Source organism: Rattus norvegicus, chromosome 1, assembly GCF_036323735.1.
Source record: "Rattus norvegicus strain BN/NHsdMcwi chromosome 1, GRCr8, whole genome shotgun sequence".
In the NCBI taxonomy this organism is placed as follows: domain Eukaryota; kingdom Metazoa; phylum Chordata; class Mammalia; order Rodentia; family Muridae; genus Rattus; species Rattus norvegicus.
The window spans coordinates 197,980,618-197,996,039 of NC_086019.1; the positions used below are offsets into that span (position 1 = coordinate 197,980,618).

At 45.9% G+C, this 15,422-nt stretch overlaps 1 protein-coding gene across 4 annotated transcripts in view; it reads right to left on the bottom strand.

Moving 5' to 3' along the window:
* The window catches only part of Dhx32 (DEAH-box helicase 32 (putative)), a 59,277-nt gene that overhangs the window by 26,115 nt on the left and 17,740 nt on the right, over nt 1-15,422 (bottom strand). For 2 of the 4 annotated variants that reach the window (NM_001130039.1, XM_063267936.1), the window contains exons 2-3: nt 9,392-9,887; nt 787-980 (exon numbers count right to left, since the gene is read on the bottom strand). In NM_001130039.1, the coding sequence (NP_001123511.1) occupies nt 787-980; nt 9,392-9,694 (497 nt within the window). In that variant the 5' untranslated portion in view covers nt 9,695-9,887. Of the gene's footprint in view, nt 1-786; nt 981-9,391; nt 9,888-10,039; nt 10,185-15,422 lie in introns of those variants that run through there. The other 2 variants (XM_006230443.5, XM_039083337.2) reach the window with 2 other exon arrangements.

Genomic DNA, 15,422 nt, shown 5'->3' on the forward strand with positions numbered 1-15,422 from the left:
CTTTAAAAACTCAGTTATGTGAAGATGGTCCGCTTTAATCCCAGGTGTGGGATATGGGGCATCTTCAGACTGTTCGCAGCTGCTGACTGACTGTCTCGTGCTCTAGGAGGGGTTGATTTTTGCCAGCTGCAGATAGTTTATGTTTGGAATTCTGGGGACTCTTGAGAATGTGTAAATTCAAGAATCCCGAGAGGAATGGTGGAGGCTGCTGCTTTTGCTGATTAGAGACATTTGATGACTAAAACTGGACTTGCCCCTAGGAACTCGATGTCCCTGATCAGCAGAAATTAGTCTAAAGAGGTCTGTGCCCCATTTCCCCTCTAACCTGCTTTCTCTCCTAATGTTGAGTGTTGGAAGAGTGGTAGATAATGGGACACAATAAAGTAGCCAAAAAGTATGGCTACCGATGGGCAGACAGGTATAAGACATAAAGGTGTGGAAACATAGGTATCACACAGAGCCACAGGGGGCCACATGGCGGCACAGGGTCAATGACAATAGACTCACCAGGAGGTACAGCTCTCTTAAGTACACTATGGAAAGTCTTGGGTGAAACTAACAGGTTGTAATTTTCCCCCTGAGGATTATAATCACAGAAGTTTAGACAAGAGACTATGGAGGATACCAAGGAGGGAAAACAAGGGAGGGGGTATGTGCCAGGCTAGAGAGGGCAGTCATTACTCCAGGAGTGCTTGACGTGCAGAAGGCCAGGCCAACACTCTGAGGATTATAGAACCTAAGTCCAGAAAGAGGCTCCTAGGCTGTGGTGAAGTTCTACATACAAACCTCAGGATGGTTTCAGTGGTGCAGCAGTTCTCAAAAGGAATCACATAGCCAACTTCGTGACCAATATTAACATCCATCTCGTCGGCTACCCGCAGGGCCAGCTGCACTGCCGTCTGCTTGTGGACCTGTGTGCAAATCACGCCCCCGTGCTGATAATGGATGGAAAGGCAATATTCAGCACACCACTGAGGAACCTTTGACAGGGAAAAAGGACACAGGATCAGCCCTTGCTAGGAAAGACAGACAAGCCCACAACTCAGAGGAGTAGCGCTTTCTCACGGCTGGCTTCATGCTCTCTAAGATCTTTTCCTTTCACCTGTTAATTTAATTACCAGCAGACACTGCCAGGAACAGTATTAATCCTTACTTAGTAGAACTGTGAGCAATAGATACTATGACTTTCATCACTAATAAATGAAGTTAAGAGCATGCAGGTCATCATTAAACAGAAGCCATTACGTTCTGACTCACAGACTTTAGAAAGGCAGTTAAGGACATGAAAAAGACCTATGTCTCTGTACATTTTTTAGATTTGTTTAAGTGTGTGAGTATTTTGCTCCTGTATGTGCACCATATGCAGTGCCCTCAGAGCCCTCAGAGGCCAGAAGGAGGAGTTGGATGTCTGAGAACTAGAGTTATCCATGAAACAACCCAGACACTCTCCAAGTGCAGCAAGCACTCTTACGCAGTGAGCAGTCCCGTCAGCTCCAGCCTAGGCCATTTTTGAGAGACTCGTGTAATCACAATTTTTTTCTAGTAATAAGAAGGCCCCATCAAAACAACTTTGTATGATTTATTATGTTTTAAAGAATGTAATATTAAATAGCATTTAAATACAAAATAACAACCCAAAATTAAAGCATTTAAATTCATGCAATTATAATAATACCCAAATTGTCCCGCTCAACATGGCTTTACTAGTGAAAGCTAAAATATTTTGCCAATTTATTATCTGAATGTAATTAAAAATTAACCTAATGAGACAACCAACTTGTCTAGAGTCAATTTCAAGCAGAACTGCTCTTCAGCCATTTTTCAAAATCCTTTTATGTAAAATGTGTTATACAGCTGGAGTGTCGGCTCCGGAGTTAAAAGCACAGGCTGTGCTTGCAGAGGACCTGGGTCTGATTCCCACAGTGCTTTACAACTGTCTGTAGTTCCCTTCCAGGAGAAGCTGCTGCCCCTTCTGACCTCTGTGGGCACCAGACATGCATGTGGTGCAGAAACATGCACACAGGCACCGCACACAGACACAGACACACACATACACCCCACACCACCACCACACCACCACCACCACCACCACCACCACCACTACTACTACCACCCAATAATAATAAATAGGGGCTGGTTAAGAGCACTGACTGCTCTTCCAAAAGTCCTGAGTTCAATTCTCAGCAACCACATGGTGGCTCACAACCATCTGTAATGGGATCTGATGGCCTTTTTCTGGTGTGTCTGAGGACAGCTACTGTGTACTCACATACATAAAATTAATCTAAATACAATAAATAAAATTTAAAAATAAAAATGTGTCATGGATCAACTGACTTTTAATCAAATTGATTTGTGCAAGAATTATGGAAGGTACCAAATTTATTTTGTACACTATAATCTTAAGGCACTGTTAATAAATTATGCTTTGGTACATGAATTTTGAGAAGTCCATGGGTGTTTTTATTTTTTTTTTTCAAGACAGGGTTTTTCTGGGTAGCCCTGGCTGTCCTGGAACTCATTCTGTAGAACAGTCTGGTTTTGAACTCACAGAGATCCGACTGCCTCTGCCTCTGCTCTGCCTCCTGGGTGCTGGGATTAAATGTGTACTTACAGGTGTACTGCCAGCCCGAGTATTTTAAAGACTGATCTGGGTAGTAAAAATTTGTTAATGTTTTTAGATTATCTTGAGGTTTGCTCCTGAGAGTGACTCATTATGGAATTGTTAGATTTCAGTTCTCATCCCCTCTGTTCCTGAGCACTGTAGACTGAGCTGTGAGAACAGAGATCCAGATTCTTCATCACCAAGTCATCCCAGTTAATATGTTAATCAAGCGAAACAATGTCTTGTGCTTTTCCAGAAATATTTAAAATGTCTGAGATACGAAATAGTTTATCTTTAATTGTTTCAAAATCACTGGCCTAAATATAAAATTCTGTTTCCTTCTTTCCTTGGTGTAATGGTTAAGACCTTCATGATCAACTTGATAGGACTTAAAAATCACCCCGGGGCATGTGTGTGAGGGCATTCCAGGAAGGCTGAGTGGAGGAGCGAAGACTCAAATGTGTGTAGAATATCACACTATAGATTGGAGTCCCAGAGTGAATAAAAAGGAAAAGAGGGGGACCAGGGTGCGCTTTACTCCATGCTTGCTGTGCTGCATGAGGACCTGCGTTCATGTCCAGCACTGATGCAAAGAGACTGTCTAATCCCAGCTCTGGAGGCAGAGGCAGGCAGGTCCCAGGGCTCACTGGTCAGTCTAGCTGAATCAGCAAGCTCCAGTGATTGGGAAAGGTCGGTCCACAGGGCAGGGGGAGCACCCATGGAGGAGGGAGCACGCGCTTGCTTCACTCAGAGTGCAGATGTTTACTCAGCAACCAAACTCACAGCCCAGCAGAAACCACAGCTAATTACAGAGCCTGGAAGACGTGTCCAGTACATGCGGTAAGAACAGTCAGCCTTGTAACTGCAGGCTGCAACGTTCTCTCTCTGAGCAGAAAAGGGAGGAGTCCCGGTGTTAGAATGCCTACCCCCATTACCTCATTCCTCTAGACTAGCAGTTCTCAACATGTAGGTCGTGACCCCTTTGGGGGGAGTGTCAAACAACCCTTTCATAGGGGTCACCCTTGATAGAAAAAAAAAACCCAGATATTTACATTATGAATATAGTAGTAGCAAAGTTACAGTTATGAAGTAGCAATAAAGTAATTCTATGATTGGGGGTCACCACAACATGAGGAATTATATTACAAGGTCACAGCAATAGGAAGGTTGAGGACCACTGTCTATGCAAAACAGGGGCCATTGTGGTCAGTCCTTGGCAGATGCCAGGGACTGCTGAAAAGAGCAGGAGTCCCTGAAAAGAGCTAGAGAGATGGCTCAGTGATTAAGAGCATGGGCTGCTCTTCCATAGGTCCTGAGTTCAAGTCCCAGCACCCGCAGGGTGGCTCACAACCATCTGTAATGGATTCCCTTTTCTGGTGTGTCTGAAGACAGAGCACTCATATATATAAAATAAATAAAAAGCCAATAAAATATTTAAAATATTTCTTTAAAAAAAGGAGTCAGAAGAAGCTCGGAGTCTGGCCATTTCACAGTGTCATGGGACAGAGGGGCACTTTCCAAGACAGCCTGGTACTCTGCCCCTCTGCACTGCTGAACACTCTGCCTACTGCTATGCTGGAACGTTCCTCCAGGCGATCCCGGCTGGGGGCTTACTGTGGCCGTCTCACAATCACCTGCTGTTCAGGGCTCTCAGGACTCACTGCAGTTTCTCTGTGCAAGTTCTTTCCCCGCCAGAACGCCCTACTTTGGGCAGACGAGGAGTCAAGTTGGGTCTGTGGGAACCACAGGCATGCAGCAAGCCCCATCTTTCCAAGGCTGCTGCTCTCTTTGGAGACGGTGACACTGAGACACTTTGACAGCAATGACACGACACGGAGAAAAAAGATAGGGAGCTGCTCCTTCACTTCCTGAGGAAGAAACTCTTCAAAGTAGCTTGTCTGGAGTTTGGCAGCAGACAACACCCATGTCCAGACGCATGGTCTACAAATTCCCACCAGCTGGAAATCAATCACTCAGAACCCATCCATCAAATTATCATATTTTCTCGACCCATTTCCTGTGAGTGGTTTTATGAATGTCAGACCTTCCAACTGCCTAAAAGGCCTCACAGCGAGCCAGCCTTCTACCTGCCCACAGCCTCGCCTGCTTCCAGGACTCCTGGGGCAGGAGCAAGGGTCAGAGTAGATGCCAGTAATGCTGTCTCCTGCCTTGAGGGCAACAAGAGGGGTGGGTAGCTCGACTTCCCACTGGCTCTGTGGCCGTCTCTTACTGACAGTACTCTCCCAGTACAGATTCAGGAGGGGAAACAAGAAGATCCCAGTCCCCATGCTTGACAGCATAACACATACAAGATCGCAGGCTGTGGGACTCTGGGAGACTTAAGGTCAGCTGCTCGGATCTCTCAAAAGAACCCACCAGCCAAATTCAGTTCAGAATTCAGAGCAGCAGTATTGTGTATGGCCTTGTCATGGCCAATCTGGCCAGACGACTTCTACAACAGCAGCGCTGGTGTGGGAGCTGTCTTGTCCATTCCACCAACTGCCACAGACAGCTTATGCCCCATGGGTGCCTGCCTCAATTTACCCAACACATGGATACCAAAGCCAGTTCTTGGCAACTGAACCGTTTGACTCATGAGAGATTAGAGTAAAAGCTAGAAAAGACATTAGGTAGTTCTAGAAATGCTTCTCTTCCCTTCTGGCTTTCAGTAAGCCTATCCAGAGAAGTACTAGGAAAAGCTGCCTCAGACAGACGAGAAATTGTCTCTCTCTTTCCCAGGGCAGCTGCTGGTCTCTATAAACATCTGTACCAGAAGAGAAGGCAGTTTTAGATCTTTGGCTCTGAAGAGAGGTTTTTCTTTGAAAGACTTAAAACTGTGGGGAACAAGAAAGGAGTCTTGGAAACAAAACAGGTTACTTTCAGAATTTAAAAAAACAACAAATTAATATGCCTGCCTTCTCTTTATTTGAAAACAGTTTGATTTCTCTAAACCAGAAAGACACTGACTTCCTATTTAACCAAACAAAAATACAGCTTACTAATATGATTAAGAAGTTTAAAAAGGTGTTGTCCCAACACTTAGGCAGTGGAGGCAGGAGGATCAGAAGTTCAAGGTCATTCTTGGCTGTCTACATAGTAAATTTGGAACCAGGCTGGGATACTTTTAGAAGTTATCTCAAACAAACAAAACTTCAAAAGTGACAGAAGAAACCATAACTGTACCCAGTTATAACAACGGTTACAACATTTACAGCATATACAGCAATTCTTATTCCTAAGGGTGACAAATCCCTAAAAAAAGGAGAGGAGCAGCAAGTCTGAATTGAATGTACTGGGGGAGTAGACACACAAAGGGGGGTATAAACAGAGGGCCGTGTTGCTGGGAGAAGGATGTTATGGAAACTGGGAAGGTTACAGTGAGACCAGAGCTGAGTGGTTGGAGACAACTGTTATGAGTGCATCCTGACACAGGGAGATAAATATAAAGATGAACAAACAGAAACGCACACAAGTACCCAGAGACTGAGAAACACAGAGAAAGATGGAGGCAGAATGAAATGTGGACCCATGCAGGCAGATGAACCTGTGGGATATGTGTAAACCACACTCACTTCCTTCTCTCCCTGCTGGGAAGAGCCGGAAACATGAGCAGCCAACGGCCAACGGCACATTTGCCATCCAGGTCTCGGTTTCCAAACGCAGCCATCTGCCAAAGAAACTAGAAGAAAGACGCTTCCTGGGCTGGGACAGGGAATGTGCCAGAGGAGCCTGGAGCATCTTACTGTGAGAGCAGCAAGTACTTGAGAACCATGCAGGTAAGGGACAAGGAAAGGACCCACTCTGAGGTGTTTCAAATTGCCACAGCAGAACAAACTGAGCCACACAGAGGTTTATTAATGATATCCCACAGAGAACCGAGTAAATGAACTATTTAAAAAAAAGAAAGCTAAGCCAGGTGCGGTGGCTCACACCAACCCCAGCATTTGGGAGGTTGAGGGGAGGGTTCAGGGTGAATGTGAGCTACAGAATGAGACCCAGTCTCAAAAAAAAACTGCTTTATAAGGCTAAGCATTATTAGTACCATCTACCATATTAAGCACTATGGCACATGCCTTTAGTCCTAGCTGCTAGGAAGCAGGAGGAGATCTGTGAGTTTGAGGTTAGACTCTTATTTATTACGTTCCAGGGTAGCCAGAATCTCTCTAAGTAATCACATTCAACACCAGCAGCCCAGAGGAAGGCTTGCTGCTCCTCCTGACAGAAGCTGAGGGAGCTCCAGTGCACCTTCCTGCCACACCCCCTTGACACCTCAGATCAGAACTCACTGCACCCTGAAGATGCCATGGTCATGAGAGGCAGAGGAGAAGCCTCCACACTAAAGGAGTTCTGAATGACAGTGAGATGGAGCGCGGTCTGGATTCATCCGGAGGATGGTTTCAATGTTTTATGATATCACACCTAATGACTATGAAAACCCTGAAGCCAGGAAAAAGTGAGACACCAGCATTACACTCCCCTTTCTGGTCCTTATTGTTCTGCTGAGAGAAGGGCATCATGCCACCTCCTCTCTCCTCCCCTTGACAGAGTTTGTTCTGTAGCCCATGCTGGCCTGCAACTGCTCATCCTCCTCCCTGAGCCTTTCAAGTACTTCAATTATAGGTGTGCACTCCGCCTGGCTTTGTCAACCTATTCTCGTTTTTCTTGGAGACACGGTCTCCCTACAGAGTTCTGGTTGCCCTGGAACTCACTATAGAGCAGGCCTGACTCAACTGAGAGATCTGCCTGCCTCTGCTTCATGAGTGCTGGAATTAAAGGTGCGTGTTACCTTACTTCAGTTTAATCTTAAAAGATACAGACAGGGGCTAGAGAGATGGCTCAGGGGTACAGATAGCTTGCTGCTCTTTCAGAGGATCAGAGTTTGGTTCCCGTACTCACATCGGACTGCTCATAACCACCTATAATTTCAGCTCTTTTGGCCTCTAAGGGCACACGTCCACACAGACACAGACACAGACAGACAGACATGTATGTACCTGCGGGCATGTGTGTGCATGCACACGCGTGCACACACACACACACACACACACACACACACTCTGAATCTTTAAAAGTTTTGGAGGGGTTGGGGATTTAGCTCAGTGGTAGAGCGCTTGCCTAGCAAGCGCAAGGCCCTGGGTTCGGTCCCCAGCTCCGAAAAAAAAAAGTTTTGGAACAAAAATGTGTGTGTTCACATGTGGGAGTGGGAGGAGGGGGAGAGAATGCAGAATCAAATTATCTTTGGGGAATCAGGAGACAGCTGTGAAAAATATCTATACTATTACTAAAATTTCTTAATCTGAAATAAACACAATAACATAAAAACAAGATTTAAAATAGATAACTTTTAAAATAAAGTTCCATTTGCCCACAGAAACCAGAAAGAAATCCACTTAGTTCTTATAATGAATTAAAGTAAATTGATATAAAAATAACTCATCATAGTGAATAACACTGGCAGTTATAAACCAGATAGAAACCATCAGTGCCCAGCCCTCCTTTCACCAAAGTGCATTTGAAGGGGTCGTGGAAGAGGCAGGCACAGTGTGATTGTTCTTTTTCAACCTACTCAGGAGACTGCAACCTGAGCCAACACATTGTTCAAAGGCTTCCAGACCGCAGTTGTCATCTGAAAAACCTCTGTGCTCTTTCACCAGATAATCTCTGTGGTCTATTCTAACTGTTTCATCATAAGAATCTACAATGTAAAACACAGACTTCAGTTGAGTCAAAAGCTCAAGTTCAAACACAACAAACTGGACAGGAAGTATTCAGTAACTGTCTATCTTTGGCGCTCAGAGGCCACCCCCACTACAATTATACTTGCAAAAAAGTCCCACCTTCTGCCTAATTCATAAACCCTCCTTGGCTCACATCAATACTGCAAACATTTATATTCCTAAATTTATCTTTTTAGTATGCTAGAAATCATCTAACTTAGGCCACAGGCATTTTTGGCAAGTGCTCTGCCATGAGGCCACAGTCCTACCTCCCTCCTTTAACTGACCGAATTCCTCCCTCTCTAGGCAGTCCAGGACCGCATATCTGCCCATTTTGTTATTTCTTATTGCAAGGCAAAGAAGGATTTCTGTGGGGCATGGTAAAACACATTTATCATCCCAGCACTGGCAGGTAGAAACAGGAAGATTAGGCATTCAAGGGCAGCCTGAGCTATGAGAGACCTTTTCTCCAAAATAAGCAAATGAAGTACAAGAGGAAAATAGATTTCCTGGGCATTTGTTTCCTGAACTCAGCCAGCTTCACACATAAGAACAGCCAGGTAGGAGGTGGCTCAGCAGTTAAGAGGGTGCTCTTCAGAAGGCCTGGGTTTCCTTTGAGGCACCCACATGGTGGCTCCCAAAGTCCTTAACTCCAGTTCTGGGGGATCTGGCACCCTCTTCTGGTCTCCTTGGGTACCCATACATACATGGTACACAGACATAATGTATGCCAAACACTCATACACATAAAATAATTAAGAAAAACCTTTAAAAAGGGAGAAAAGGGCAAGAACAGTCAGGTGTTGATCACCCCCACTGGCATGTAAGCAAATATCAAGGGTAATCCTTTAAAACCTGATGGGGTGATGACTCTACTTCAACTTCTAAGACCTCTACAAAGGAAACCATCGGGATTGTTATTCTAGGATGACCTAGGTAAACTCCACCGTTTCCCAAGTCTAACAGCCAAGGTTCATTTGTAGCACCTGGGTTGCCAATGTTCTGTTTGGTTACAACACTTCACACATGCAAAACCTCAAGGCCACAGGCCTTTCCAGCAGCTCCTCACCTGAGAGCTCTTGCCGCACTTGGAGTCCCCTGACACGAGCACAACCTGATTTTGCAGCAGACTCTCCATGAAGGAGTACTTTTCTTTCCATATCGGAAGCTCCTCTCTCTCTTTCAGAAGTTTGTAATATCGCGATGAATACGGCAAGCCGTCAAAGGGGTTCAGCTCCAGATCCTCGCAGGCCAGGACCCCTTCTTCATCCCCATCGCTGGAATCTAGGGATTCGGGGAAATAGCGTTTTTCTGGGGAGGCGTTTGGATGCTCCAGTTCCTCTTCGTCCATTTCTTCCCGCAGTGAGCTCATGCTGTTCACATTCCACAGTCCAGTTCTCCGGTCAGCAGCCCATTGCAGAGAGGGTGTGAGGCCCGCTCACAAACTCAGCCAGGCTCCCAGGCCCAGTTCGGGATTTCAGCAAGTTAATTCCTCAAACCCGAGTCCCTCGGTGCTCGCTCACTTCAGCGCTCTTGGTCTGTTACATGGCGTTCAATAAACCACGCTAAAAACAAGCACATGAAAGATGAGTGTAAAATCAGGTAGTATACAAGAAGTTAAAAACAGAAACAGTAGACGCTCAAAGCAAACGGTCAGCCTTTTCTGTTCACTAGCTACTGTCCTCCCGGCTGCTGCTTGCTCCCAACCAGCTCTTACAGGATTGCGCAGCTTTGGAAAATGATCCTCAGAGCCTGGTGCTCTTTCCCTGACCTCTGCCCAGGCCTCTGCTTCACCGTAGCAGTGAATGGAAAGCAACAGGGAGTCTGATCGGAATTGTGAGGCTAATCAGTCACGTGGTCACCTAATCCCATGACAAAGAGCACGGACTTTATAAAGGGGAGAGCTGTGCCGGTCTGGAGAGTGGTCCCTAAACACTGGTAAAAGTTTCTCCTATTACCCAGCATGCCTTGGGTGTAAAGGACCATTTAAGAAACCTGACATTTTACTTTTGCTTATGCAGGCTTAAAAATGTCAGCGATCTAAGTGAATTTATTCTTTTTTCCCCCCATCTGTTGCTGATATGGCCTTTGTTTAATTAAATCACAAGTCTCCTGCTGTACTTTTTGAGATTCCTAGGTGTGAACCCCAGCAAGCCAGGGCCAAAATAATAAAAGATACCTTTTAATCTAAACAAAGAAAGCTTGCCTAGGGAAAGGTAAGATCCACACCAAGGACATATTCTTTACATGTCAAGTGAGACTTTTTTCTTTTCCATCTCTAATTACTAGAGATTAACAGGGAGAAATATGCCAATTAGTGATGCTGGGGAAAGTCCCTTCTCATATTAGCCAGGTGGAAATTTAAAACAAACAACATGGAAAATGGAAGTTTAAAAACAAGTCATAAAACAAGACTAATGGCAGTAACCTCCCACAAACTCTTCACAGCACGGTGCCACCCAAAGCCTATAGCATTAGCCTTCAGCACTGTGCCACCTCAACCCTTCAGGGCTAGCCTTCAGCACTGTGCCACCTCAAGCTTCTGGGGCTAGCCTTCCACTGCTTCCTCGGCTGACCCTTATTAATAAGGAGGAAGAAAAGATCTGCCTGCTGGCCCAGTAGGTTCTGGGAAGCCAGTCCCTCAGGAAACATCTGTGGGTACCAGGCAGCAGACATACACATAGGGCAGAGGGTACTGACAGCTGGGGGGACTGGACACTTCCCAGCTCTGAGTAGGAGTCTGAAAAATGCATCCCATTTCCCAACTAAAATGGAATTACAATTTTGCATAAGCAAACACAGGGTTACAGCGTGTACACTCTTCCCTTCACAGCTCCTAGGGTGTGAGATGATTCCCCAGACAGCTGCAGGAAACAAGGCTTCTTGAGACACCAGACAGGCAAACTCTGACTTCAGGAGACCTAAGAGGCAGACCATGCTAAGGAGTGAAGGTTTAGCCTCCAGCTCACATTTTCTTCTGGTCTAATTAGGATCACATCTCAGCGTTCACCCTTGTAAGCCTTTTACGTTAAGCTGCTATTATACCACATCCCTGATTGCCTTAGGAACTACTTCTTACCGATTTTACTTTTTAAAACAAGCATAAGAGACTGGAGTGGTGGCTATCTTCCAGAGGACCTGGGACTGATTTCTAGAACCCACATGGCAGCTCCCAACCATCTGTAACTCAAGTTCCAGGGCTTTTGATGCCCTCTTCTGGCCCCCTTGGAAACTTCATTCATGTGGTATACAGACATACATGGAGACAAACACTCATACATAATTTTTTAATTGAAAAAGTAAATAAAAGTAAAAGGCACAGCGCAGCTGCCATGTTGTTTACTGAGTATGTTCCTGATCATTTCTGGTGTACACTTGATGTAATCAGTACTGTCTCACAGAGCTTGAGCCACATGCGTGTGGCCGGTCCTAAAGGCTTCGTGGTTGTGGAGCGATGCAATGGTTTGGTTGTCAAAATTATCTTGCTCTACTGTTAGTCCTCTTAGTAGACACTCATTACCAACCACTGCTCTGACCTAATTTCCTATTGCTACTAAGCAAAGCTTGGAATACATTGTCACTGCTGAACAGACGACCACTGGCTTCCGTGCAGCCCAGAGCTAAGGATGATGACATCTGGAGCCTGTAGCAGGGATTCTGTGACTCTCAGGCCCACCTACTTGATGTCCTCACTCACACTGTTGACAAATGCACTGATTTGACTCTCTTCTGTCCTATGGAACATGGTACTCAAGACAACCTAAATCTGCTGCTCCTGGTTTGCTCCTTACAGGTGGCTTTAAACACACTCTTCTTTGTTTGGAAGCTACGGCTGTCTTTGAACATGACAGGAGGGGTAGCCACTCTAACCTGCAGGGACAGACCTGTCTTCTGAGCAGTGCTCTTTCTAGACACCTGGGGCTCACCTGGTCACATGGCTGCACAACTTATGCTCCACACTTCACAGCTATGGTGGAACGGAAGATGGCCATTATGCCAACAGAAAGGAATCCAAACTGTGACAAGGAGACATTGGGAACTGAAGCTAAGTCACTCCCATGGTGGCCATCATGAAACACTCTAGCATTCTGAGATGGTCAGGCCACAGCAATGGATAAACAGCAAAAGTCTCCATATTGAGAGTGCTGGGGAAGGTGCCCGAGGCCTGCCAAGCATGCCTGAGTGTGGTGGTTTGCCCTAGAGTTACCTGTAATTGATGCTAATTCCACTGGAGACTGGAAGGAAGAGAAGAGACAGGAGGGAGAGGGAGGGAAGCCATGGCAGGTGACGTTAAGATTCCGCTCTGTGCATTTACAAGTTGTTATTAAAGTTCTTAAGGGATGGATTGTACTAGGCTTTGTATGTTTAGGTGGGCAATTAATTATATCTTATCAACTGGATCTAAGGTTATTGTGTTGTGTGTTCTTCATGTGTAGATTTAAGTGTAATGGAGTGTGGGGCAGCTGCTCTGGGCCACAGAGTTTGGATGTGTGTTTCTGGCATGGAAACCTGCCTTGGGAACTAGGTAGGCAGAGAGATTGCTGCCAGGCTCAGAGAGAGGCCTTTGGCAGTGTGATATGGGATGGAGCAGAGCGGGTGAGATGCTTTGCTGACTGAGAATTTAGATATCCAGCAGATATCGTGGGGCACTGCAGTGCCAGACCTAGAGGGATAAAAGACAGTAATACTTTTTTTATTTTTTATATTTTTACAACAACACCTGAGCCCTAAGCAACTGCTCTCAGTGGCCTGCTCAACCCAAGGAAGGAATCTTAGAGGGTGATGCAGCCATGCTACTCGGTGGGGTACTCGCAGCCTCGAGAGAACATATATTTTCTTAGCAACTCAGGATCATCATTACTGTAAGCTACCACAGCAGAACGTTGTCCTCATATTTTCTTGAGTAGAGAAGAGTCAAGACCAGACTGCTGCCCTGGAGCCCACTTGTCTCAGAGATTCAGTACCCCTGCAGCCCGTCATCTGACACTCACCTAGGGAAGTTCTCCTCCCTGCCCTTAGAAACCAGACAGGCTTGACTGAAAAATATTTGTAAAGCTTGGTCCACAAAGGGCTTCAGTGTAAACTGGTGAGTTTGAGGAGCCAAGCTATTAAGTTTCCAGACTCTGAAGCAGTCGGAGTGACTTCTTGTGACTGTGGCTTGTGTGTTGGATATGGACAGAGGAGTGGCTGACATCCAAATGGAGGCTGAATTTGAGGCCTGGTGATGTTCAGACACCTGGCTTCATTGAGCCTACATCTGTACAAAGCTATGTGAATCTACTTTTCCCTAGCAGTATTTAAAAATACACAAGTGACCTATGCCCTATATTAGCAAATTAATGCAGGAGGAAAAGAGACTAGGGAGGCTAAGGTAATAGCTCAGTTGGCGAGTACTTTTCTAGTATACACAGAGCCCTGAGTTCATGCCCCAGCACTGGAGAGGTGACGGCAGGAGAATCAGAAGCTTAAGGTCATCCTCAGCTACATGGTGAACTTCAGGCCAGCCTGTGATATGTGACACTCAGAAGAAAAGAAGGAAAGGAGGGAGCGAGGAAGAAGGAAGGGAGGGGGGTTGGGCAGTATATGTCACTCAGATAAAATTTAGCTAAACTGTTTCAGTACAGGCATTTTACTCTATGAAGTCTGAACCTGAAAGACTCCTTTTCAGAGTGACCCCACTGTATGTACTGTAACTGCAGCTTCTCTGGGTTGCCCTCTGAATTGGATCTGTAACAACTTGTAGATGGATAGCCACTAAACAACACCAAACATTTGTATGTAACAGCTTATTAAGCAAGAGTCAGAAGTTGAGAGCCATTCCTGGGTCATCTATATGCATGACCCAGGAATCTATATGCTCTGATAATTCTAGAAATACAGTACAGTTCACAGAAAGGCAAGGATGAAATCTCAGAGCCAGCATCTCTGCTTTCTCTGCGGTTACTTTGTTTCAAAGATCTGGTTCCTAATGTGTATTCTTCTGAGTTTGGGGCTTTCCCAACACAGTCCCAGGACCCTGCCCTTTTCCCTGGATAATAGGACCGTGGTTTCCTCTCACCTCCCATTTGTGTGTCCTTATGCCCTGCCTCTTGTACTCCAGTCGTATGTGATCAGCCATCTTCTCCTTCTCTGCCCCTTGGATACTGAATAAGTACCTCAGACTTTGCACGTCTGAGCCTCCGCTGCCAGCATGACCTCGTCACACACCTGGCTGCATCTCATGTAATTCCTTCAGTTGCGCAGACCAGAGTATCTCAAGTTATCCTTGACTCTGTCTCTCAGGCCAGTGGAGTAAAGTCAGACTTTATGTACCACACAAACACTCCACCACTGACCTACACTGCACCCTTGATTTTTTTTTTTATCTCAGATCCTCTGCTTGACCTTTCAAAAGATGCAGGCAGTGAGTAACCGTGCTTTTTCCCATTGAGCTCAACTGCTCCTATGAACAGTCCTTTTGACCTTAACTCACAAAGGGACAGCAGACACCAGCAGATCTGGGGAGTGGAGTCTGCAAGACACCTCAAAAGGTCTCACAGGGCCACCATCAGGTGCCTGATTACTGAAAGTCATGAGCATGCACTTTGCACAGCAAGAGGAAAAGGGACCCTGCAGCTATTAATGACAGACCTTGAACTCAGATTATCCCGGGGTTGGCCTGGTGGGCTCAGACTAACCTTCCGGTGCTGTAGTCAGAGGGAGATAGGGAAAACTACAAAGATCTGAGACTACTGATGTTGGAGGAAGTGTCTCCTAAGCCCAGAGACCATGGTGGTGACCCCTGACAGGAGTGTTTGATAGAGACCTGGTGCAGGTCTGCCTATCTTTCACCACTGCCTCATTCTTCCTCAGCCACAGGCTCCTTTACTGAGCCTCCGCCCTGTTCTTGCTCTTCTGGGCTGAAATGTTCCTCAGATAACCAATGCCTCACTCCCTTATTTTACAAAGGTTCACCAAGTGTCAGCTCAGGAAAGGATTTCCTGGCCACCTTCCCTCCACTCCACACCAACTTTCACCATCTGTACCTCCCCTCCATTTTGTTTGGTATAGGAGCCCTCCACCAGAAGGCAAGCTCCATGAAGCAGGGCCTGGCTCTCTAC